At 33.1% G+C, this 27,728-nt stretch overlaps 2 protein-coding genes and 1 pseudogene across 2 annotated transcripts; 2 read left to right on the forward strand and 1 right to left on the reverse strand.

The window, feature by feature from the left end:
- Positions 1 to 3,014: 3,014 nt before the first annotated feature.
- LOC107929685 (protein HLB1-like) lies at positions 3,015 to 10,141 on the forward strand (annotated as a pseudogene).
- A 1,271-nt stretch (positions 10,142 to 11,412) lies between these two features.
- LOC107929684 (ras-related protein RABD2a) lies at positions 11,413 to 16,345 on the forward strand. Its single transcript, XM_016861179.2, has 8 exons — positions 11,413 to 13,635; positions 14,537 to 14,609; positions 14,944 to 14,991; positions 15,083 to 15,130; positions 15,252 to 15,323; positions 15,458 to 15,613; positions 15,778 to 15,881; positions 16,060 to 16,345. Exons 1-8 carry the CDS (start codon positions 13,622 to 13,624, stop codon positions 16,154 to 16,156), a joined length of 612 nt encoding a protein of 203 aa, XP_016716668.1. The 5' UTR covers positions 11,413 to 13,621; the 3' UTR covers positions 16,157 to 16,345.
- A 5,574-nt stretch (positions 16,346 to 21,919) lies between these two features.
- Positions 21,920 to 24,205, reverse strand: LOC107929681 (nitrile-specifier protein 5). Its single transcript, XM_016861176.2, has 2 exons — positions 23,981 to 24,205; positions 21,920 to 23,328 (listed from the first exon to the last, which is right to left on the reverse strand). The coding sequence occupies exons 1-2, from the start codon at positions 24,008 to 24,010 to the stop codon at positions 22,381 to 22,383; spliced, it is 978 nt and encodes a 325-aa protein (XP_016716665.1). The 5' UTR covers positions 24,011 to 24,205; the 3' UTR covers positions 21,920 to 22,380.
- Between the last annotated feature and the right edge of the window lie 3,523 nt (positions 24,206 to 27,728).

Genomic DNA, 27,728 nt, shown 5'->3' on the forward strand with positions numbered 1-27,728 from the left:
ATTTTTGTGTTTCTAAGACTTTTACAACTAGGTCCTACTATTAAATTCATTAGTTTTTGATTTCATGGATGAAATTGAAAGTCACCATGATTGATTTCTGTAATTTTATGATGAAATAGAATGAAATTAAAGCTTTAATTTGTTTATGAGATGATTTTATTAGGTAATTTCAATAGAAATTGATTTTTAGGACCTAATTGTGAAAATGCTTGGAATTAAAGTCTATTGCTGAAATTATGATTTCTAAAGGTTGTAAACTAGTTTAAGGTGATAGAATAAAATGTTAATTGATAAAAATCAGCTCAATTGAGAGGCTAATTGAGTAGGGACAAAATTATCATTTATTAAAAGCTTAGGGGAAAATGGTAATAAACAGCTTGCACAAAAACAGTTTGGACAGCAGCAGTAGACTAACTTTGAAAAATCACCATAAATTGTAGAAATCGAATTAGAAGATGAAAAAAATATGGCATTAAAGCTTATTGAGTCTAGTTTCTCATAGAAGAAATAGTGTAAGCAATGGATTTGTAAATTTTGAGATATAATGAATTTTGTGATACAAGGTCAGAATGAATTTGGGTTCCCCTGTTCTGACTTTGAAAAATTATAAAAAATTGAATAAAAATAATTAGGGACTTAAATTTATATGTATAGAATTCTTAATGAGTCTATTTTTAATAGAAACAAATGAGAACATCATTTGAATTCTGTATAAAGAGATAATTTATTTTTAGTGAAGAAGGGTCAGAACTGTTAGACAACAGAACAGGGGTGACTTTGAAGAATAAACTGTACTGATTGGCTAAACCAAAAATTCTGAAAATTTTATGGTAAAAATATATATGAGTCTAGTTTCAGGGAAAATTAACAGATATTAATTTTGAGTTTCTTAGCTCAATTTATAAATAATTTAGTGACTATGACTCAAGTAGACAGCTTTGAATGAACTATAAATAATATTTGAATTATAGAGAATGTTGCATATGAACATGAAACGTATTAAATTGATAATTAAATTTATTTATTTAGATCCAGAAGATTCAAATACGAAGCTAGATCGAGGAAAGGAAAAAGTTCGGGATTAGTAGATTTTTACTGTTTACAAACAAGTATCAAGGTAAGTTCGTGTAACTTGAATTATATTCTGAAATGCTTGAGATTGTATGTTATTGATGTGAATATGATTTGAGTGTTCATTGTATGAAAATTAATGAAACATTGAGATATTTGATAAAATGGGAAGAAATCTCGTTTGAATGAAAGGAAAATTCGATGGATCTCTGAAAAGGAATTGACGGTAAAAAGGATCTAGCCCGGACGGGTGATCCTATCCTGATATAGCCCTCCCGAAGAATATGTGTAAAATAGATTTAGCCCGGACGGGTAATCCGAATTAGGGTCTGAATTTAGCCTGGACTGGTAATTCAGATCCAAGCTCATTAGAGTAATTGTCGTTGCAGGGGATTTAGCCTGGACTGGTAATCCCGACAATACTCTATGAGTTTATATTGCAGGGGATTTAGCCTGGACTGGTAATCCCGCTGCAAGGTTGAGGTTCGCGGGAGTGTGCTCTCTGAAATGGAAATGTGCGCACATGAATATGAATTGACAGACCCGGAATTGTACACTAAAAGTGTACCTCTGAAAATCCATCGAAAATTCCAAGAAATTTAACGGGATAAATATGGAAAAATAACAAGGAAATGGAAATCATGGTATTGACGAGCTCATCAATCATAGTATATATTATTGGTACATGGAAATTATTGTACTAACTTGAATGTTGAGTTTGTGCATATTAGGGTAATAATGCATTGAATGGATATATGGATGTTTATTGTATTGTATTGAAAATATTAGGTAAGTATAATTCTTGTTACATAAGCTTACTAAGCACAAAGTGCTTACCCCGTTTCCTTTTTCCCTGTTTTGTAGTGTTAAGAGCTCGGAGGTCGAATTTGGTCGGAGACACATCACACTGTCAACCTCAGGATTTCGGTATATAAAGAAACTTTATTTTGGAAATCAATGGCATGTATAAGCTAACAAAGTAAATGTTAACGTGAAATGAATGTAAAGTTAGCCATTAGTATGGTTAACAAACCTGGTTATAGATATGTGATGACGTTATCTTATATAAATGCATGAATCTGTCATGAAAATATGTTGAATTGATTTGGTTGATATGGACTGGTCTCGATTTAATATTACAGTGAAGGTTAGATATTTATAAAAGGGCTATATTGAATATAAAAAAAAAATTTAATTCGTAAACTCCGGTAATGCCTCGTACTCTATTCCGGCAATGAATACGGGTAGGGGTATTACACCACTCTACTAGAATCTCTATGGTAGCTTGATTCCCCTTTTTGGCCATTCATCTATCTAACACTCGAAACTGGTTCTTTAAGGAGGGCACCATCAAATCCCATTTTTGGAAACATTGATGAACTCATTGCTGAACCGATATGTTTCTTCAGCTGGGAAACATGAAAAGTAGAATGGATACGAGCTGTTGGTGGTAGAATCAACTTATAAGCAACTTGTCCTACCTTGACTTCCACTGGAAAAAGGCTAAAATACCTAAGTGACAAATTTTAATTTTTGAATTTCCTCAGCGAATGTTGCATGTATAGCTGTAGCTTTAAGTAAACTAGATCTCTTACCTTAAATTCCCTTTCAGACCTCCTATTGTTAGCCATTTGCTTCATCCTATCTTGAGCTTGTTTTAGGTGAAACTTCATAATCTTACTTATGGCTTCCCTATGATGCAAAGTTTTGTCTATTGTAGCTACCCGAAAAGCATCAGCTAAGTAGGGTAGGTGAATGGGAGGATCTTGACCATAAAGAGCTTCATAAAGGGTGGTTTTAATGGCTAAGTGGTAGGTGGTATTGTACCACCACTCTGCCAAAGGTAGCCAGGTCACCCAATTAGAAGGCTTTTCACCAGTCATACACTTTAGATAGCTCTCTAAAAATCTACTAAGGATCTCTGTCTGGCCATCAGTTTGGGGATGGTAGGCAGTAGACATCTGGAGTTTGGTGCCCAAGTGCCTAAAGAGCTCTTGCCAAAAGTTGCTAAGGAAAACCCTGACACAACTGACTTGGCATACCATGAAGTTTGTAAACTTGGCTTAGATATTCTTATGTTACTATTAAAGCAGTGAAGGGATAAGCCAAGGCAATGAAGTGGGCATACTTGGTTAGCTTATCCACCACTACTAGAATTGTGGATTTCCTCTTGAAAGTAGGCAAGCCTCTACAAAATCCATACTTATGGTTTGCCCAAGCTCATTCTAGTATGGGAAAAGGTTGTAACAGCCTTGGAGAAGCTGAATTATCAACTTTGCATCTCTGACAGGTAACACACTCTTGAACCTATCTTTTCACATCCTTGGAAAGCCCTTTCTAGTACAATAGGCCAGATATTCTATACCTGGTGGCATGTATGCCAAAATGGGCTCCTAATGAACTACAATGGAAAAGATCAAATATGTGCCTCCTGAGTTTGTCATTTTGTCCCACCACAATTTTTCCCAACCTTCTAAGTAACCTACCATCCTAAGAATACTTAGGGCGAAGCTGGGGTTACTCTTGGAGGTCTTGGCACAACTGTTGCAGTTTGATTTCTATGCTATAAAAAGTCATAATTTGATCCTATAGCTCAGACCAAGAAGGGCTTATACCCCCCACATGCTAGAAAAATTGGTGATTTTATTCATAAGACCTTCTTAACAAGACATCTAGCACTATATTTTGGACTCATTTTCTATAAGAAATAGAATAATCATAACCCAACATCTTAGCAACCCATTGTTGTTAATAGGGGGTAATTTCTTGTTGTTCAGATACAAACCTTAAGCTTTGGTAGTTTTTTTTATTTATTTGGAAGTGTCTCCCAATCAAGTAAGGATGCCACTTTTTTACTGCTAAAAGCACTGCTAGTATTTCCTTGTCATATATGGACAAAGTTTGAGGTTTGACTCCCAAGGCTTTGTTGAAAAAGGCCGCTGGTTTTCCTTTTTCTACAATACTGCTCCTACCCCTTGTCCATTCACATCTGTCTCCACACAAAAGATCTATTGAAAATTAAGCAAAGCCAAGACTGGTGCTTGATAGATGGCTTCCTTAAGCTGTTCAAAGGTTGTCAGTGCCAGCTTAGTCCATTTCCATACAACATCCCTTTTCAACAAAGTAGTGAGAGGCTTGGCCAACAAACCATATCCCTTGATAAACCTTCTATAATAACTTGACAAGCTAAGGAAGCCTCTCAGTTCCCTTACAGATTTTAGAGTAAACCAACTAAGAACACTCTTCACTTTTGCCTTATCCATGCTAACTACTGCCCTAGAAATAATGTGTAACAGCCCATTTCTAGACAAATCAGAACTATGGTTTCGGGATCACAAATCTGAAATCAAAATATTTATTTTATTATTGTTTTAATATTTATAACATGGTATGATGATTGTGTGAAAATTTCGTTAAGAAATTTTATCGTTTAAATGGTCAATTTGATAAAAAGGACTAAATCGCATAAAGCGTAAAACTTGGGTTCTAATAGCTAAAGGTGTCTAATAGCTATAGAACCTTAAATTTTAGGTCCTTAAGTGGTAAATATGCCATTAGTATGTTAGTGGATGTGGTTTGGCATAAATGAAATTTTGAATTAATTTTAAGGTTAAATGGTAAAATGGTTAATAAATGATAAAATAATTAAAAAAAAGCCAATTATCATTCTTATTCTCTCATCTTTTAATCGAAATTGAAGAATAAGAAAAATAATATTAGGGTTCTTCATTCGGCTAAGGCAAATTGATGTAATTAGGTATGTGTTTTGTCCCGTTTTTAATGATTTCTATGTTTTTGAGATCGTTGCAACTAGTACTCACTAGCCCAGGAACTAATTTGCAAAAATTTTAAAGATTTTGAATGATTCCATTGATGAATACATGAGTATTTTGGTGTTTGATGATAGATTTTGAACAGTTGTTGATAGTTAAACAAGTTTTGTGAAGTGATTTTTAGTGAAAATGTAAAATAGGGATTAAATTATGAAATGTGTAAATTTAGTGGTTAAAATGTAAAATAAATGAAAAAATGAGCTTTTAAGGGTATAATAGTAATTCGGCTAGCATGGGTTTAATTGAAATTTCATTAATTTGTGATTTTATGAAATGAGGACTAAATTGTGAAAATGTGAACTATAAGGGGAAAAAATGGAAATGTGTTTTAAAGTGTGTTTTGGACTAAATTGAATGAATAGATGATTAAATGAGTTAATTTTGAATATATTTAGATCAAGAAAGGAGAAATACGAACTTGGATCGGGGAAAAGATAAAGTACTCGATTAATCGATAATTTCGTCGCTTATACATCCGAGGTAAGTTCGTATGTTATAATTTCATTTCAAATGTATTATATATGCTTTGATATAGCATAAATTATGATTATGTGACTTCGATGCCCGGTTGAACCTTAAGAATAGTTTAGGATGCTAGTGATATGTCATTAGGGATACTTTGAGTTGGCTTCCGGCCATGATATAGCACTTCGGGTGCGGATACTCTGATTTGGTTTTGGGTCATACATATCGGCTGATTTGGCTTCGGGCCATGATATCAACATTTCAGAGATAAGTTACCTTGATTTGGCTAGAGCCATGGTATAGGTACTTATCGTGTGAGACCCTTGAGTATCTGACTTCTTTTCCGAATGGTTCAACGGGTAAATGAAAGACGAAAATGTGTATGAGATTAGTATGAGATGGTACAGGTATGTACATAAACCATATTAGTTTTGAATCGAAGAAATAATGAAGAAAATATATAGTTTAGTGAATGAGTTATTGAAAGGTTTGTTATTAATGTGAATTCTTATACTTATGATCAATGGTTGAATCATATGTTATGATTATATCGAATTTATGTCATACGAGCTTACTAAGCTTTATAACTTACTTCGTTTATTTTTCTATGTTTTATAGTAAATTCAAAGCTAGCTCAGATTCGGGGATCGTCGGAGACATATTCACACTATCCACCTATCTCTCGGTACCTATGAACTTGTTATTTTAAGTATATGGCATGTATAGGGACTTTGGTCATTTTGGTTATGTTTTGGTAATGATTTTGGCCAAATGAATTGGTTTGTAAATGTACATGTTTGGTTTGTGTATATAATCATATTAGTTGGCTTAGGATGGTGAATTTGATGATGTATAAAAGTGTGCAAATGACTATTGTTTTGAGTTGGTAATTGACCTATATTATGTGATTGAAGTTGGATTCATGATGCTTGTTGTGAATAGGTAAATTGAATGTCAACAGGTGATGATTTGTGAATTGGTATGCTATAGAAATTAGACCGTATAATACATATTTGAGTTTAGTTATATTAATGTTGAAGTAATTGGTATTTGGTAAGTTTTGAATGAGTAAAACATGAGTTTATAAGCATGTTGGTTGTTAGAATTAGAAATGGTATGAATTAGCCTTGATTATGGCCAAATGAGATGTTCAATTGTGCTATGATTTGGTGCCATTTTGGTTGTGTAGGTATATGAATATTTGGGTGGCAAATTGGCTTGGTAAATAGCCTATTTGTCCACACAGGTAACGATATGAGCGTGTGTCTCAGCTGTGTGTAACACACGGTCAAGTACACGGCAGTGTGTCCCCTAGTTTTGAATTTGAAAACAAGTCAGTATGCTCCACATGGCCTCACACACGGGCGTGTGACTTGGCCATGTGGTATAAGTCAGTATACCCTACAGGTTTGGCACGACCTAGCACACGGCCTAGTACACAGGCGTGTGTGGCCATTTTTAGGACACACGGGTGTGTGTGTGTTGGCCGTATGACCCAAGTCAGAGAGTTACACAGGGTTGGACACGAGCTGGAACACAGCCATGTGCTCCCATTTCAAATGTCTACACGACCTATGACACGGGCGTGTGTCCCCTATTTTGAGGAAAAATTTTCTAAGTTTCATAAAGTTTCATAAGTTATCGGTTTAGTCCTGAACCACTCTCAAAGCATGTTTAGGGCCTCTTAGGCTCGTATTAAGGACAAATTGATTGAGATTGAATGATGAATGGTTGAATTGAGAAAATGTTTACTAAATGATTGTTTAATTGTTTTATAAGTTAGGTAACGCTTTGTAACCCTATTCTGGCGTAGAATACGGGTGAGGGGTGTTACATAATGTGTCCTAGATACTCAACTTGAGTTGCTCCAAAGGTATACTTAGTTCTTTTAGCATAAAGCTGCTTGAACCTCAACAATTGTAACACTTCCTACAAATAAGCTAAGTGGTCTAACCAGTTTTTGGAGTAAACAAGTATACCATCAAAGAATACTAGGACTAACCTCTTCAATAGTTGTCTAAAGACTGAGTTAATTAGTGGTTGAAAGCTGGAGGGAGCATTAGTCAAGCCAAAGGGCATGACTAAGAATTCATAACGGCCTTCATATGTTTTAAAGGTTGTTTTGTGCACATCCTTGTCCCACATTCTTATCTGGTGATAGCCCGATCTCAAGTCCAACTTAGGGTCTGTTTGATTGGCGGAATTGATTTTCCGGAAAATCATTTCCGCCTTTTCCAGCGTTTGATTGGCGGAAAACATTTTCCATTTGGAAAATGAAATCCAAAGCACGGGAAATTGGCTTACATTTTAGGGAAAATGTCTTACCCTTTCAATTTCCGTAAGACATTTTCCGGAAACTCCTCTCTATCTCCTCATTCATTCTTTCCTTCATTTCCGGTAGAAAACACTGCTTCTGTTTATCGATTTTCCACTAACCCCCCAAGAAGTCCTTCATTCCTTCATTTCCTCGGTTCCCTATTCAATTATCGTAGTTTTCTTTCATTTCCTCGGTTCCCTCTTCTCCATATCCGTCCAGATTACCGATCCAAATGTGCTCAGTTTTCGACCACCATTTGTCATCAATAGGTATTTTTTCTGTTAATTTTCACTGATTTGATTTCTAGATCGGGTCTGGTTCTTGCTTTTTTCTTGCTAGATGGTAGATCGGGTCTGGTTCTATTTTTTCTTGATTTTTAGATCAGTTCATCTGTTTTTAAAAGAGAACTTGAAGACATGAGATCGGGTCTGGTTCTATTTTGGACCACAAAGTTTTGGTTAGATTTAATATCACTTTTAGGCTATATAGGTGGCATAATTATAGGAAAATGAAAACTTTCGGCATAAATTTACAAGAAAGATAATGATATACCTCCTTTTCTCCTTAATTTAAAGTTTCAGAGTTATGCAATTTGACTTCTCAGTTTGTGGATATCTTCTTATTTAACGTTTTAAACTTTACAGGTTTACAGCAGTGCCTTGAAGCTTGTTCATTCAATGGTCAGTATTGATATTTGAACTTTATATTTGAGGTTTATTCTCTTCTAAATTGATTGAATATTCCGTAAGCATTGTTGAATCTGTTGGCAAAGAGAACAATATCTTGCTCTGTTTCCTGGTTAATTAGCATTTTCCTGGATTTTTTAAGATTATTATTGGAGTAATATATTTTAGTGTAATCCATGCATTTCATATTTCTTTTTGTCAGTGCATCAGTGCTGTTTTAAACTGCCAATTATCGGTTCTCTGTATTTTCTATTATTTTCTGACAATATTTTTGACAGCTACCTTTACCCCATCTCAAAGAGGGAAATAGGACTGCACCACCAGTAGGAAACGCAATTGCCCCGCATCGTGATTGGAAGAGAACAGAGTTCTTTTTGAATCATGAAACACTTCAACAGGTAAAAAGCTGATTGGTTTTTCGTTGTCTATTGCAAATAAATATCAAGTTCAATTTTCTCTTTTTTCCTGGAACAAAGGATTCATTTGTTCAAGCAAATTTTGATATTTAATGTCTGAACTTAAATGGAATGAATCGTAGAGTATGAGAAAAAATATATTTGTTGTAGATCACTATCATAATAAATTCCAGGATGTTATGCATGCAAGGCAAAATCAATGTAAACTGCTATGCAAAGTCGGTTCAGTATACTACTGGTTTATGTTGGTTTATCCTCGTGACCTTCATTTTCTTCCTCTATGTCCTCTTCTGTTTTCCAATTGAGCAGGTCATCAAAGCCGAACAGAAATAAGTTTCTCAAAGCCTCTCTGGCACAATTGCAGAAGTAACAAATGAAGAAAACTCAGCTATCAGAGTTGAGATTCCAGATATTGTATTTGTATCATCATGTGCTGATCTGACTCTACCACCAGGTGCAGGCCTCTGCATTGATACTACCCATGGTCCAATTTTCTGGTAAGTATCATGCTTTTATTAAAGGAACGATATCTTTCACACTTTCAGAAAACTTGACAACTATGCTATTTAGCAATATACGAATAGCAATCCAACTTTAGTGAGTATTGTCTGTTCTTCCTTTCAGGTTGTTGACTCATGGGAATCTTTAGACGGATGGCTTGATGCTATCCGCTTAGTTTACACAATTTATGCAAGAGGTAAGACAGATGTTCTCGCCAGTATCATTACAAGCTAATTATTGTGTTGAGCTTACATTTTGCCCAAGTCCTTTATATCTGTCTTCGATTTTAGTCTTGTATATCATCAAATATTTTGGAATAACGTAAGGTTGAGCTAACTTTTATGTCAAATTATTCATTTGGCATTTAGATGATAATATATTTCTTCTGCTGCTTATAAGGCATTTTCATTCTATCTTCACTAAGACTTGGGAGTTTATTTTTCTTAAAAAGTAAATATATCTAGGCATCTACCATGTTGTAATTGCTGCGAGCTTTGTGTCCTCGAACCGGCAGTCGAACTCTTTTAATCTTCTGCCTTGAACATTTTGTCCCGAAACAGTGAGAATCCACAGCATCATCCTGATTATTGGTCTAGAAGCAACGGTTGCAAGCGTCAGGTCAGCCTTCTTCGTATTCTTTTTTGCCAAACAAAAAAAACATTCATGTCGGTTTTACAATCAATCAAAGTATTAGTAAGCAGCCAAAGTATCAGCCATCAAGGGCCCCAAATGCATGCTTGCCCACACACACAGAGAAAAAACTATGATTCACTATTGAAAAGTTGAAACATGATCAAGTGAAAGCCTTACAGGGTTGTCGATGGCCAAAAAGCTGTTTCCGTATCTAATTGGCAAAAAAATGGTAGGATTGCAAATGATAATGAAATCATAAGAGACAACAGATAATTATCTCTACCTCTTCTTATATTTGAAGAGAAATATCTAATATGCATATCTCAATATGTATGACCATAAATCAGCTTCATTCATTGCAATTTTTTTTGATCCTCCATTGTTTTTGCTTTTTTTTAGGGGGGTTTAATCTGTTGTGTTTCTGCTGTTGATGGAGTCTTTGCTATAAACTCATCATGGTTAATCAATTCGGATAATTGAAACAATTTCATCTATTGAAAGGTTTGGAAATTTACTTAATCAATCCAGAATTCGAGATGAATAAGAAATCTATATCCAAGCCTACTTGCTTCTTTAAAATAAATTACAATTATTTGTACATACTAACTAATATTTTCAGGAAATCTGTCAAACAGCAGAAAATATTTTACACAGATTCAATCAAACACCAGAAAATACTTTTCAGTAAATCATTTTACAGAAAAATAAAACATTTTCCAAAAATCATTTTACGGAAAACATTTTACTGGCAATCAAACGGACCCTTAGAGAAGAAATTTTCCTGGCCTAGTTCATCAAGAAGTTCTTCAATGAAAGGTATAGGAAAGCTATCCTTGACGATCGGTTGGTTGAGCTGCCTACAGTCAATGCACAGTCTCCAATTGCCATTTTTTTCTTCACCATCACCATAGGAGAAGCAAAAAGATTGTTGCTATCACGAATAATGCCAGATTGCAACATTTCTTGTATGAGTTTTTCAATTTCTGTCTTCTGTATTGTAGGGTACCTATATGGAATTATTTTGACTACTTTTGTTTCATCTATCAATGGGATCCTATAATCTTGTAACCAATGAGGAGGTAGTCCTTTAAAAGTTTGGAATACATCTTCAAACTCATTGAGTAAGGCTTGCAAGTCTTGGGCAACGGAACTGGGGGCATAATAAGTGTAGTCTGATTATATGAAGTCAGCAACATAGGATATGGACCATTTTCCACCATGTTCAAGCATTTGGACAATTTGCTGCTAGGAACAATTTGTAAAGATCCTAGTATAGTTCTTTGGAGAATACAACATTGTCCCATGTAATCAAATTGCATAATCAAGCTTGAAAAATTCCAAATAACTAAACCAAAGGACAAGAGCTACTGAATACCCAAGACCAGGTCACACCCTTTAACTGAAAAGATCAAAAAATCAGTTATAAAGCTATAACATTGTGCTTTCCACAGAACAACTCTACAAAATCCCTGAGTTGACAATTTAACTACATTAACCACCATCATCTTTAGTGTACTTGACTTTTCCACTGCCAAATTCAACTTTTTAGCCACTTTAAAGTCTACAAAATTGTGTGTGCTCCCGAGTCAACCAGGACAATCACCTCAGTTTGGTCAATGAAAGTTGAAAATCCCATAATGTTGTGCCCCTGTGATCCGTGAAAAGCATGTAAATATAGTACTGGAGTAAGAGTTTCAGTTTCCTGGTTTGTTGTTTCCAATTGTTTAGGACAATATTGAAAATCCTCATATGTTGGACTTTTAGCATTAGTGTCTTGATCAACTTGTGGTTCAATGATGAGCTGATTTAGAACTACACTGGAAACAAAGACCTTCCCTCATTCTGTCCTCCAACTCAGCTTGAGATGGAGATTTAGAGGGAGTTCGTTGCCCCAAATTACTCCCTATGAACCCCCTATTGTTAAGGAACCACTGATACCATGATGCACTTTGGGAGAGAAAAATAAGGGTTTAAAAGGACTTGCCCTACCACTTACAATTAACCACTTCCTAGAAGGCCCCAACACAATACTCTCAACCTGCCTAACTAAATTATAACCCTCAACTAAGGTTTGGGGCTTGAACAATCGAAGGTACTACCCAATCTCATGTTTCAAATTACTGGTAAAGATACTTAGTGCATATCCCTCAGGTAAACAGAGTTGGTTTAACAAACTTACAAATCCATCATGGAATTGATCAATTATCCTTATTTCTTAGAGACACAAGCTTAGCTATAGGATTAAGAAAAGAGTTAGATCCAAAACGTTCCCTCAAACCCTTAGCATACAACTCTCAAGTCAACTGGTATAAGCCTCATTGCCTTTGCACAAAGAATTGGTGCCAGTCTAATGCCTTCCCTTCTAAATGCAGTATAACAACTCAAACCTTAGCATGGTCTCCCACCCCTCAACTTCAAAGTACTATTCTAACTTAGACCACCACCATCTAAAATTTCCCCCATCAAAATTAGGACAATCCACTTGAAAAGGAGTTCTCACAATATCCAAGGTTCCCCCTCAAGAGGACACACCATTATGTTCTAGATATGACATAGGAGGCATCACTAGATGCTCATTTGCTAGAAAACCAGGAGAAGATCTTCCTAAAATCCCTTTCCCTTTGTTAGAAACCAATCAAATACCAATAATAGGAGTAGTTTGCCTAAAATATTGTTCGAACAAAGAATGGAGCTCAAATCGTACCTCAAAATGAACCTCAGTCTTGATTCCTTCTTGGAAGTCCTTCAAACGCATATCAATCCTCACATCCAACTGTGTAAACTCAACTTGCAACTGAGCAAACTTGTTTTACATTGCCCCCATTTCCTTCTACAATCTAGTGGCAACGCCCTCGATGGCCATAAGAACCAGTTGAGCTCTAATACCTTCGTCACGAGACAGATATTGAAGAAGAATATAATAGAAGCAAAAAAGAAAAGAGAGAGAGAGATTTGAGAGAGAAATGAAGAAGAAGATACTGAAAATCTATTTTCAAATTTCATAACTGCTTTCCTCTTCCAATTTGTACTAAAAGGAACAAAATAATGGAGTTGGACAATTGACAGACTAACAATTACTCCAATCGCATCGTTTCATTAAACAGTGTTCTTATCAAAATGAATCATTTAGGCAGAATGTTAATTCCCTTAGCCAAAACGCACCATACAACTAAAACTAGTAATAAAACGTAACGTTTACAGTTAAAAAAAATAACGACAAGAACAGAAATATGAAATGACCGTTGAAGCTTTGTTCCATAACAGACTCAATGAAAAAAACTCAATAGTTGGAGAACTAAAATAAAAGTAAAAGAAATATTGTGGTGACTATTTTGTAATTTACCTTTTATGAAACAATACTTCAAAGACCCGTTTAAGTTCATATGTTGATCACCGTAGATCTGATCTATGATCCAATATTCAAAGGCCCATTTCAGTTGAATTACTGATGACGTTTGAACTGTGTATTTATTGTATTTCTCTCTGACTCAGCTTTCACTATTTCAGGCTCTCTCTCTCTTGCGTGTCGTTTTCATTTCAACCTCTGCCTTCTTTTCCATTATTTTTCACCCTTGTTTCCATCTTCTTTCCGCTGACTTCTCGGGTAAATCGGTACTAGATCTCTGTGGTCTATTGCCGGAATTTTCGTTCGGATTCCGGCGACCCCAGTCTTCGATCCTATTTTCTCTTCAATCCAGAATGAATCCCGAGTAGTAAGTTTTCTCTTTATTCGTACTTAATTATATATCTTTTTATTTGTATGTTTAGATTAAGCCTTTATCTGTTTGTTTATTTATTTATGTTTATTCTTTTATAATTTGGCCACCTTAAAAATACATGAATCTTATGTTTATCAATCATTGTCGGTGTTAAAAGTAAACCCTGGATATAACGCGATTTTGTTTTAGATCTGTTGAAAGGAATTGAGGTGTTATTTCCTATTATGTTTTTGTCGCTATTATTGTCTTATTTGCAGCTGGGATTTCTTTATTGAATTTAATTTTTAAAAAAGGTGGGAGCTTTGCTGTGTTCTTCATTATGCATATGTTGCCTTTATGTTATCTAGGTGCTGTCACATAGATGGATTTAAGTGGAAAATAGGCTCTTGATAATATAAGGGAAGTTCATAGATTAAATAAGAGTACGATTCAAGCCATGCCCATTGCCGTCCGAAACAAGGGAGCGCCTAAAAACTGGGCATCCAAAGTACACAACATAATCAGCAGTTGAGTTCCTGAACTGGAAACTAAAAAAAAAAAAAAAACACTAACATCACTTGCCCTTTCTGGCAAGTGGACAATTACGGAGAATGCGCTTCGAAGGGAACTGATGTGGTGTTATTTTTCATGGAGTGGTGTTATTTTTCTGGCAAGTGTACTCGGTCTAATTTGACAATGACTTGCGATTATAAGGGTTCATCTTTGGGCAATTAATTTGGTGGTCCAACGTTTTGTTATTGACTAGTTTGTGGTTTCTGAAAAATGTCTATGTTTGGGAATTGGGGTTTAGGCACATTTGTAGAAACCAACTTTATGCTATGCATGGTATAATTGAAGATGTTCTGTTTTTGCATCAAAAAGTATTTTATTGTAATATGGTTGCACTCTTTCGCAGTGACTATCTGTTCAAACTTTTGCTTATTGGAGATTCTGGTGTTGGAAAGTCTTGTCTCCTTTTGAGATTTGCTGTAAGTTTCTAGACTCAAATTGGCATTTGAAAGTAAATGTTTTACTTTTAAGTTGCACATTAATAGATGTTTATATGATTACCTTCAATCTTTACATTCGTATTTGATGTTTAGATTGCACTAGTAATTGATTAAAAAGTTTCATTGCATATGTACCATGCATATTGAGAGTAAAATTTATACCTTCATGTGATGACACGGTTTCATGATTTGACTGAGTACATTTTGGCATTAGAATATTGTTTTACTTTTAGTTGTATATCTGGATATTTTCAGAGGGTTATGTGGGACTAATTATTGAACCTGATCAATTTATTTAATTTCTTTGATGCAGGATGATTCATACATAGATAGTTACATAAGCACCATTGGGGTAGATTTTGTGAGTAAACCAGTCCTTGGTACTAATTTCTGAGTGCCAAATTTATGGCAATTATTCTAATTTCTTGTATTCTGGTTTTCTTTTTGGGTAGAAAATACGCACTGTGGAGCAGGATGGGAAGACCATTAAACTTCAAATTGTATGTTTTAGCATGCTGTACTGCTATTTGCTATTTTCCATTTTTGGTTTAATCATTTCTGTGTGTTTTCAGTTTAACTTTGTGTTTTACTAGTTAGTTTGCTCTTTGGTTAAATGTACAGTGGGACACTGCTGGACAAGAACGATTTAGGACAATCACTAGCAGCTACTACCGTGGGGCTCATGGCATAATTGTGGGTGATCTTTTCCTTTCTAGTTTTTCTCCTTTCAGTTCCATTTTTGTGGCTTCCACTGCTTATTTATGCTTCTCATAAACATCTTCTCTTATATCTTTATCTTTCCCATTTACTGGCGGCTCCCCTATTAGGTTGTTTATGATGTGACAGACCAAGAAAGCTTCAACAATGTCAAGCAGTGGCTGAATGAAATTGATCGTTATGCTAGTGATAATGTTAACAAACTACTGGTTGGAAACAAGTGTGATCTTACAGAAAACAAAGTCGTGTCATACGAGACCGCTAAGGTATTTTGCTAGTTTCACGTGTTAAGTGTAAATTATTTTCTTTTGAGGAGAACCTCTGCAGCCAGATTATTTATGGTAGTGGCACCATGATCTACAAATTCTAATTGTTGGTGTTTTGCTGCATTTTCATCCATTCTTCCATATGGCGGCTTTTCTTCCTTCAGGCATTTGCAGATGAAGTCGGCATACCTTTTATGGAAACCAGCGCAAAAGATTCCATGAACGTGGAACAAGCCTTCATGGCCATGGCTGCTTCCATCAAGGATAGGTACATCCATATTCTTTTTCCTGAATAGTAGTTTTAGTAGCATCAAAACGCCATTACCATTCTAGAAGTATGTACAGTTGAATGGCGTGTCTAGGCTGTTTGTGTTTATCATTACAGAACCTTAGAGATGAACAAACTAATTGTTACGAAATTTACCACAAAGTCTTGATGCCTGCAGAATGGCGAGCCAACCGGCCATGAACAATGCAAGGCCTCCGACCGTACAGATCCAAGGACAGGCTGTTGCACAAAAGAGCGGCTGCTGCTCTTCTTAAAAAGAAAAAGGAAAAAAAGAGTCAATTATGTGTTTAGATTTTACATGTTTCTTAAGTCATCAATTGCAAACTTATTTCTTATGGATCAAAACCTCATTCAGAGGATCTCATTCATTTCTGCACAAATGCTAATGTGAAGGGTTGTACAACATATGATGGTTGGTTAAATTATACGGTATCTGTTGGCTATACTTTACGTAAAAATTTGGTCTTCGATAGCAGAAAGCACTGCGATTAATCTTGGTAACCAACTACCAGTTTTCCTAAATATGAAGCCCGCTTTAGGATACCATACATGTTTCTTATCCATCAAACTTTTTAACTTATTATAATATTCTTTTTTTTTTTAAATTCACAATTAAAAAAATTATGATTTTAATTTAGAATTGTTAGTTAAAAAATATTGAAATAAAATAAATACTGTGATAATTACATATTTATAAATAATTAGAATTTGTGTTAATTTTAAAATAGAGTTATTACTTAACTAGAACTGGAAAAACAGAATTATTAATTCAATAGAATTTTAAGCATATTAATTATCACTTAATTAATATTAAAGTTAATTAGTTATTATTTTAAATAATGTTACTTTGCATGAATTAATGGAAATTTTTTCATTTAGGCTCTTTAAAGTTTTTTAAATTTTAAATTAGTAAAGGTAAAATTACACCCCTTAATAATGATAAAAAAATTGATTTAATCCTTTAAAAATTATACGTTTGGTTCACTAGAATGAAGTAGGGCTGTAATGGAATAAAGCTATAATATATAATTCAATTGTTTGGTTGAATGTAATGGAATAGAACTATAATAGTATTATTGTGCTTGGTTGAATGGAATAGATTTATAATAGTATAAGGAAAAATACTAAAATGACCATAGTACCCTTAATGAATTTTTTTAGATAGATAACTATTATTAAATTTTAATAAGATTATTATTAAATATAATTTAATAAAAAAATAAATAATTTAATCATATTTTAATATAATTATCATTAAATATAATTTAATAAAAATAATATATAATTTAATAATTGCACACAACAAACACATAGTTAGAGTAGTGCATTTGCATAGTTTATTATCAACAAGCGGTATAAACAACCTTGAATTAAATGGGAAAGAAAATCAGAAAAATTAATTGGGAAATGTAGAATGATTCAATTAAGCAAAAACACAAACAAATGCACAAGGCAATCTCGACTCAAGAGCTGTAACCCATTAACTCTATCTTATATTAATCATGTCCTCCACCCTTTCCCCAAGAACCCTTTGAAATACAAACTACATTATGCACAAAGTTACAGTAATTGATGAATCAACAAACATATATATCAAAAGAAAAATAGATTCAAAGATTGGAAAAAAGAAACAGCAAGTGTGAAAACCAACTTCGGATTGCAAAGAGAGAATCAACAAAAGGAAAACAAAGTTAACATTCATGAATCAAAAACAAAAGCTAATCGAAGAAGGAGTAATCAAAGGAAATGAAAAAGAAGAACTAACCGACGACATGGTCAAAGAGAGATGAGAACTTTGTAGCCAATTAATGAAGCCTTTGTGATTTTGCAAGGTAGATGGCGTATAAGGTTGTAAGAAAAAACTATTCAAGAGAAGAAATCTGAATGGAGAGATGAGGAATGATAAAAATCTTGGTAGATTTAATGTTCCTCAATATTTATACATATAAGTGCTGAATTTGTAGACATTTCACTAACATCAACTCCCACAGTTTAAAAACTATGCTTGCATATGCCAAGGATGAAAGCATCTATTATAAGAGGCTAAATAAACACTATAATATAGAAATTTCAGGGTTTAGGGTTTAGGGCCATTATAGTAACCACCGAATGTTATTTGAGCTCTGGTGATCGGTTTTCCTCTCACCGTTGAAATTGCTTCATTGAGTTTGGTTGTGTGATGAACCACTTGCTTCATCCTATACAATCGCAACAAATTAAGTTATTTAAGCTACAAGTATTATCTAAAAATAGGGCCTAAATTTGATGTGATGTGATTTGCAGGAAAATGTGTTGCTTTTGAATTTGGACTCTTAAATGATGAAATGTGTATATCCTTTTCATAATTTTTTGCATTGTAAGGGGTAATAAAGGAGACAAAATATATTTATAATGTTCACATTAACATGTTTAATTTAATAAATATCCTTATCAGATCAGTTAAAACTTCAACTTTACAAAGATTCTCAATTTCCAGAAAAGTTCAAAAAATAGACAGAAAAAGTAAAAAAATTATCATACCTTGTCATTGCTAGAGATGTGCATGTGCCGGGTTACCAGGCCCGGCCCGAAGGCCCGCCCGAAATGTGGAGGGTTTGGGCAAAAATATAGGCCCGAAAAATGGGCTTGGACAAAAAAATAAAGCCCGTTTAAAAAAAGGGGCCGGGTCTCGGGTAAGGTATTTTTAGTCCGGGCCCAGCCCGGCCCAACCCGAATTCACTAAAGGACAAAAAAAATCTGCATATTTTTTTTTTATTTTTGAATATTATTTTCTTGTTGTTTTCTCCCTATTTTACTACCATTTTACTATTATGTTGCTATTATTTTGTTGTTATTATTTGGATATTGTATAAAATTTATTTTATTGTTAATTTTCTTATTATTTTAAAGGCATTTGTTAATTTTTTTTATTATTTTAGAAGCATTTGCTTGTTAAGTTGCATTTATCTTAGTGTTATTTAAGTCTATATATTTTTCAAAATTTATTTTCAATTTGTTGGAAAAGATTTATTTTGATATTTTTAGTATTTTTGATGTATTATATATATTTAAAAATAATAAAAAAAATAATATAAAAAATTAATACAGGCGGGCGGGCCGGGCCGGGCCCGGGTTTTAATATTTTTATCCTGGTCGGGCTTGGGCAAAATTTTAGACCCATTTTTTGGGCTGGCCTAGCCCGAGCCCAATGAATGGGTATAATTTTTTAGTTGAACCTTATCCGAACCCGACTTGGCCATGAACACCTCTAGTCATTACTACAACGTTAGAACAGCATTTTCTATTTCAGTTGTTGTTTGTGCCTTTGTTGAGTTCCAAAAATGGTGATGCAAAAGGGAGCAGCAGCAACACCAAAAGAGCAGATGGCTCCAATACCAGTCAAACTCTATTTCCATAAGTTAAGGCCACCAGAGCTTTCTTCCCAGTTGACATCTTTGTTCTCAGCTTTCTTTTCCACCAAATCTTTTATTTTGGGATACTCATATTCTCCAAAAACCCAGTTTCATTATCAAAATTAAATGTACCTGCAGCATCCAATTGAGGGATAACTCCTCTTTTGCCAAGCAAATCAACCAAAACTTTTTTTTTATAGAAACACAACAAGCAGAAAATAAGGACAAGCGAAATTTAAAGAGTTCATCCCAAGACATATATAAAATTAAGATTTTGCACCGTCAAAACATTTCTATTAAGTCCCTTAAAGCAAAAAATATTTTTAAAATTATACAAATTCCACATGTATTCAACAAAAAACAACATCCATATCATTGATATGCAGGACTACTAAATGGTCTTGCTTGTTGCTTCACCCAAAAAATAATGAAAAACATGACACAAAAATGTTAAGAACATCTTAAACTCTTGGGACTATACTTCATGGATGCGACCATCCAAATACGAAAGGGGAAAAGAAAAGATGAATGAAGTGAAAGAACTTTAATTAACAAAATCAGAGAAAAAAAAAAGGAATCAAAGGCCATCAAGTACCGTAAATAAGGAGGCTCAACGGGAAAGAAGATGAAGATGGTGAATGAATGCTTGATTTGTCATCGATTAAAGAGTTAATTTTTAGGGTTTACTTTGAGAAAAATGTCTAGGAAGGAATTGTCTGAAGTGAAAATGAAAACGACGTAGTTGAAAGACAGGATATTTTGGTCCACATAGGGAAAAATGTTATTACCAGTGGTTTTGAATAGCTAATCAGACCCAAGCCCCTGAATTGCTATTACAGGTCGTACTGTAGTAGAAGTTGATTCCATTCAGCTCGTAATAGGCTATTACCTTAAACCAAACAATTATTTATGTGGCCCCATTGAATAAAGTTGGAATGCATAAACTATTCCATCAAACCATAAAAGTATATATTCAAATAGTGAAATTATATTTATAGTAGTGTAAAAATTAAATTTTAATTTTGGTCTCTTTTAAAAGAATTTTCTAACTTCGTCTTTGATTGTATTTTTTTAATAAAAATATCATATCATTAAAATAAACCGGTTAAAAGAAGGAAAGGATGAAAGAAACTAAACCTAAGCCAATAGGCTTTCCCAAAACACCCGGTTCTAACTCTTCTCATTATCACCCTTACAATCCAAAACTAAAATATTTGCAATAGGAGGACAAAAAACAAATTTGGAGTAGTTAGCTCGCGATAAAACCGCCCTCACTAGAGAATAAACAACTTTAGTAGCATTCCTACTAGTCCAATAGAAGGAAAAAGAATTAAAATAAGAACTAAGATTGAATCTGTATTTAATCAACAACCTCAAATTCAAAAATTAAAAATGATGAGAAAGGGTATCGACGGTTATTAGTTTCCAGTATGATATCCTCCTCAAGCCAAGATCCAAGCACTTGCATGTTTTTGTGTATTGAATATGTTAAACTTTAATTATTATTTGAAATTTTTGTATTATAATTGACAAAGTAAATATATTTTAATTATATTCAATAATTTAAATAAGTATTATTTTATGTTGATTACTAAAATTATAAATATAATATTTAAAAGACTAATTAAATATTAAATACGTAAAATCATATGCAACACATGTGATATTAGAAGTTAATAGTTGAAAAGTTAGTTCATATGTCACTTAGGATTATAACTTAAAATGACATATCAAATATTATAGGACAAAATTTAAGCAGAGTTAAAAAACATAAGTAAAAGGTTTTACAGGTTCAATAGTTATGGGTATGAATTGTTTTTGCATTTGCTTTTTTTTTTTTATGATTTAGATTGTTTTGCTGTTTCTTTTGATCATTGGGTTATTTTATTGATGATTTCAATTCTTAGGTTTTGTATGTTCTTAATTTCATATATAATTATGGATTTTGGGTTTTAAGTTTATATTAATTGTGTGAGATATAATATATTTTGATTGAATATATATACTTCTCAATGATTTTCTGTTGCATTTTACTTTTAACCTTTTCTTATTTTGAGATTTTTTTTTTCAATCTTAAGTTTCGCCAAGTATATCACTTAACTGTGAAATTAACTACTTTATTAATGGAAAGACTTGATTAATATAATTTCAAAAATTTGAAGATGTAATTAAAATATTTTAAAATTTAAGGACCAATGTAAAATTAGAATCATAACTTGATGACATTTGGTATAATTTACTCTAATTAGTAAAATAAATTTAAAAAAAAAAAAAAACTTCTTTGGAAGAAAAGAGTTACCCTATTAATTTTGTTTTGGGACATGGTAAGAGGATAATGAAAATGTCATTAATAATTGCTATTTTAGTACCTTCTAAACATGAATAGTTCAATTTAATCCTTTTTGTCTTGTTTTAAACAAAAATTTGTAAATTTGACCCCTTCAAAATTAAAATGTACAACTTCAGTCATTTTAATACAAAATTTGTAGTTTGATCTTGACACCCCTATTATATAATTTCTAGCATCATCCTTGAGTATGCTATAAATCTAGTTGTTCTGTTTTAAATCTATTTCTAAAAGAATAAATAGATTTTTTATGTCAAATTTGCAATTGAAGAAAGATGTTATAACCGTAGATATAGCATATTCCATTCTATTAATTGGGTTAATTATTACGGTTTAAAACGAAAAAGGGTTGTCGTTTGCTCTTACGGATTATGAACAGACGGAGCAAACAAGTACGATAAATGACGATGAAGACTAAGGTCGTGACTGCAAAGATTACAGGGACTGTGAAGGATGAAGAGCCGTTTGATTGTGTACAAAATAGATAGGATGTTGTTGCCTAGGGAGTTGTTCAAGCCAATGGAAGCAGCCGAGGCACCACAGCCATCCAAATCCAACCACAAGGCAGCAGCAACAGCACCCACAGAAAGTGATGCTAAATACTTGCACATAATAACCAATCCAAGCACTGATGCACATAAAGCAACTCCAAGACAACTTACTAGATAAAGCCACACATTATTTTTGTAATCCTAATACTGAATCACCATTAACCACTGCTTAGTTTTCAGTTTCTTTGCTATGCTACAGATGGCGTAAAAATGAAAATGTCATCAAGCCTATCATTGCTAGGGGAGTTGCCACCGTAAACCAGAAGCCCAAGTTGGCCATCCCTTACGCCGCTGGAAAAAGCACACCATCCACGAGGCCCGGGATGAGTTTCTAAACCCCGCTCATCCTCCCACTTTTTCCACCCCAATGTGTCTGTGTCCAAACAGTATACCTCTCCAGAAAATTTCCCAGCACCAAGGTGACCTAAATCACTAGGATCCACTTCCCCGCCGTATATGATTATGCATTTGCCAATCCCAACTATAGAAAATACACTTCGGGCCGTTGGTTTCTCCCCACTTGTCTCGACTTGGGACCATTGTCCTTGTACTGGATCAAAGCAATGCACATCATCCATTTCCACTCCAGAGAAGCCATAAACCACCCATATTTTCCCTTGGACGACAGCCAATCCTGGGCCACCTCTTCCCTTGCAACTATCTCCGGGGGTTGGATATTTGATCCATTTTTGGCAAGAAACATCGTAAGCCCATAGATCGTTAAGCCGGCCAGAAACACCGCACCCTCCAAAGACATAAACATGTCGGTCATCAGCTGTCATGGAGTGGTAGCTCCGATGAGCCGGGCCACTGTCACCGTTAGAAAGTAAGACCCACTTGTTTGTACAAGTATCAAAAGAATATAACTCATCAAGCTCCTTGTGTGCAGAATCCCTACCACCAAATACATAGATGGTTTCACCAACAGTGGCCATTGTGACACCAACACGTGGAGGCGGCACATCACCAGTTACATCGGCAACAGACCATGTTAAGTTATTGAGATCAAATACATAGAGCTTGTTGTCAACCGGGACTCTTGGGGTGAACTCACCTCCAAAGACATACGCCTTTTGTCCCACAATGGTTATGGCGTGTGAGCTTCTGGCTCCAGGACCAGTTCCATTCTGGTTAAGCTGATGCAGATTTATAAATCCATGGTTTAAAACTAGAGGTTAAAATCTCATAGCCTACCACTTTTAAAATAATAGAGTTGAAAAAAAAAAAAAAGGAAAAATGAAGATGAATCTTAGCCTACGAGACTATAATCGACAAAATAGAACCGCAAAAAGAAAGGCACCCAACTTTAAAATAATGGAAAAGAATCAAGAGATCTCTTCATAGTGTAGATCTTATCCTGTAGATAGGCCAAATTTTCTTAATTCATTCAGCTGCTCTTGGCTAAATTGTTTCAAGGGATGATTAGTTTTCCAGGCAGAAAATTATGGTAATAATCACTTAACCTCTTTCATATATTTGCAAATTACCTCAAAAAAAGAAAAAATCACTCCACAAAGGCAGCCGAGATTTCCAAGAAACCAAACTCAAACATTCGTCTTGTTTGGGTTGGAAACCCAGGTATAATAAGTTAAAAAAGAAAACAAACAAAAATCATAAACTCAAACTTAGGATTTAGGAAGTGCTAGTTTACCACTAAATCCAGCAAAAATTTACATAAATTTAACTGAGGATATGATGAAAGAGAGAAATTTAACAGCAAAAATAAGCCCAGAATTTTGGTTGTTTAAACTTCTGTAGACATGAATTAAAGAGGAACAGAGAACAAACCTTGACCCATTTCCCTTTAACCTCAGCCATCAATAGAAAAAGTGAAGGATTTATACTTGGTATTCAAAGAAAATGTCACTGTTGGACCTGCAGAGTGGAGTTTTCTGGGCTATCACAGAATCACATCCAGGTATTTATAGGTGAAAGTTCAGCACCCAATATAATATGACATTAGTTTTTTATCCGTGATGCATTCAATTTAAGATATTTTAGAAATAATATGTCAAATTGAATTATTATAAGAAATAGATCCTTATTTAATCAAAAAATGGAATTTAAAAAAAATGAATTTCTAATAGAAAAAATTTCAATTAAAAAGTGGTTTTAAACATTAAAAATATTTAAATTCAATCTTAAATTAAAATAAATATTATATATTAATTAAGAACTGTGTAACATTAGCTTTTTTTTATTTGATTTAAAACCCAATTTAGACGTAACATCAGTTTTTACTTTAAAAAAGAAAAAAGAAAAAAGAGTTGTGACCTTACCCAGAAAGCAACAATTAACAGTAGCTTTCATTTAAAATTAATTTATATTAAGAAAATAATGTGAAATGAAATATTTAAATTTAGATACTCTTGAAAGACAACTTCCATGCTGCTTGCTGACCATTGAAACATAGAAAAAAGTTAGTTTGCAAATTCATCAATTTCAATTTTTTAATTCACTATATAGTTGGGTTAGGTTTGCCATATCCTTTCAATTTTTATATTTAAAACACTATCATACTATTCATTTTAATATATATGCAGTTAACTCGATTAGTAATAGTATTGTTATATGTGAGTTTAAATATATTGATGCCTATTATCCTCTTATTTATGAGTTGAGGAGCGACCATATAACTCTAATTTTTATTTATAATGTCAAAGCATTTGTTTTATTATTTATTTTTGAAATAAAAATCAAAGTCAAGTAGTGGAAAATGCCCTTGGGGATTTTTGAACTAAAATTTTAATATTAAGGTATGGTAGATGCTTTGGTTTAATTTAAATGTATAAAATAAAATTTTAAATTTTATAAAGAGATTAAATTAATTTAATAAATTTTAATATTATAATAATAAATTAGGTTGTATATCCATACGTAGGGGATACATGGATTAAATGTACAATATACTACGATTTTTTTTACATATCTATAATAATATTAAATTATTATGTATTTTTAGGGAAAAATCGAAGATATTATTAATTTTAAATATAAAATACACATTTCATAGAAGTATGTGATGATTTAATTCTTAGATTTATAGATTTTAGTTGTTGTAATTTAGATTTATATTTTTATAATTGATTATTTGAATAAGAATTTAGTTAATATTTAGATTTTAGATTAAAAATATTAGTAAATAGTATAATTATATTTTAATTAATATTATTAAAATTAATAACCATGAAAAAAACATTAAAACATGACGTAGTGGTATTGTGATAATTAAAAAATGATTCCGTTTAATATCAATAAAAGCAATTAGAATGGAAATTTATAATCAATTTGAAATATTGAATTGCATTAAAAGACGTGTTAAATTAGGGTTTAACATTAGGCAATTACATTGTTATTTAATTTGTTGTTATATGTGTATTTCAGTGCAACATTATATAATGATATTATGTTAACCAATAACAGAAAGATTCGATATAAATTACAGAATCTTTTTAATTTAGTACAGTTCTTCATGGTCAGGTCGAGCCCTAACAAAATTCTAAGCTTGACTCGGCTTAAAAATAGGCTTAAATTTCTGTCCAAACCCGGTCGAATAAAAATGCTAAAACTCGGGTCCAACTCGTATTTAAATTGAAAATAAATTAACACTAAAATAGGTGCAACTTAATAAACAAATGTTTTTAAAGTAGTAGCAAAATTAACAGTGAAACAAGAGTTATATAATATCCATATAATAATAACAAAATAACGACAATATAATAATAAAATGACAACAAAACAGTGAGAAAACAACAGGAAAATAGTGGAAAACAACATTTTTTTTTAAGTTGGGTTGGGTCGAGCCAAGTCCGAGCCCAAAAAATTACCCAAGGCCCAACCCATTTTCTAAACGGGACTTATTTTTTTGCCCAAGCCCATTTTTCGAGCCTATATTTTTGCCTAAACCCTCCCACTTTTGAGGTGAACCTTTAGATTAAACCGAATAACCCGACCTATGGACAAATCTATTTTTAACGATTTACAATTAAAACTTTGTGTCAAATAATAATTTTATTTCGATCTTTAATATTATATAAGTATCAATAATAGATGTATATCTTCTTTAAATTTAATAAATAATAATGGTAAATTAGATATTTTTAGAAAATAAATAGGTTAAGTTTAAAATGGATAAACACATATTATTAAGAAACACATGACATATTATTATATATTTTTTGGTACAATGCTTAAAACTATTCAGTCCCACCTCAACCCTTAAATAGGATGTGCTTCAGCGTACTCAAACTCACGTTCTTTTACACTAGCAACAATGCTAATGCCAACCAAATTAGGATTCAATTAGCAATTAATTTAAATTCAAAATAATTTGTAAGAATAAATGATATTATTGGCAATTAATGAAAATGTAAAGGCAAAATTAAACATGTTAACATAGGTAATACAATTTCATATGTTAGTTTAATAAATTTTTTAGTAATATTTAAAAAAATTTCTGTTTACACATATTTCAGTTATTAGAAATAAACAAATATGATATGGTTAATAATTTTTATAAGTATTTTCATTGGAAAGTAACAGTACAGAATTTTAAGACTTTAAAAAATATCATAAATTAATAATGTAAAAAAAAAAACAAAAAACAACAACAACAACATTGAATACTTACATAAGCAGCACTATAAAAATTAAATTTTGCAATAATTTAATTATTTTACCTATTAAAGAAATATATATTCAGAAAAATGAAGCCATAAGTTTTAAATTTATTAAAAATTTAAGAAACATTTAATTTTCCAAGAAGCTAAAAAAAATACAAAATAACTTAATTATAATTATATTACGAAAGATTTGAAATAGTGGAATGAACTCATGTGTTGAAGATGAAAATATCATACATATATAACATAATGGCGAACTCTCTTAATGCGGATGGAGGTGATGATGATTCTCGACCTTCCAAGGATTGAAACACCAAGAAAGTGAGGTTTATGGATGGATCTGATGTGGCAGCGGTGGATATGGCAGTGGACCTTGATCCATCTCCGAGTATGGCTATGTCTTGGAAAGACAAACTTCTAGGGGTAGACTCAACCAGTTTTGTCAAGAAATTCATGGAATCTGATGGGGGAAGTGATGGAGACTTTATTTTGCTAGAAGGTGATGTGATAAGATCCACCATCAATGGAATTCCAGCAATAGATTTCTCAGACCGAGTCAAGCAAATTCTTTATAAGGAAATGGAGATAACGGTAGTTTTGAAATTACTAGGTCGGAGCATTAGCTATGGTGCCATTCATAATAGGATTAGTAGCCTTTAGAAGCCACTAAAACCCTTTCAATTAATGGCTATAGAAAAGGTTATTACTTGTAAAATTTGAGGTTGTTGAAGACTACGAAAAAGTTTTGACTTAGGGGTCGTGGATCATTTACGGGCAATACTTGACTGTTTAGTTGCGGGTTAACAACTTTTCTCCGCTCTAACCATACCCAAGTGTGCTAATGGCGTGGATTAAGTTACTCGGGCTACTGAGATTTATGTATAAAAAGAAGGATCATTGAGGCGATCGGTGGC

The sequence above is a fragment of the Gossypium hirsutum genome, chromosome A08 (assembly GCF_007990345.1).
Source record: "Gossypium hirsutum isolate 1008001.06 chromosome A08, Gossypium_hirsutum_v2.1, whole genome shotgun sequence".
NCBI classification, from domain to species: Eukaryota; Viridiplantae; Streptophyta; class Magnoliopsida; order Malvales; family Malvaceae; genus Gossypium; species Gossypium hirsutum.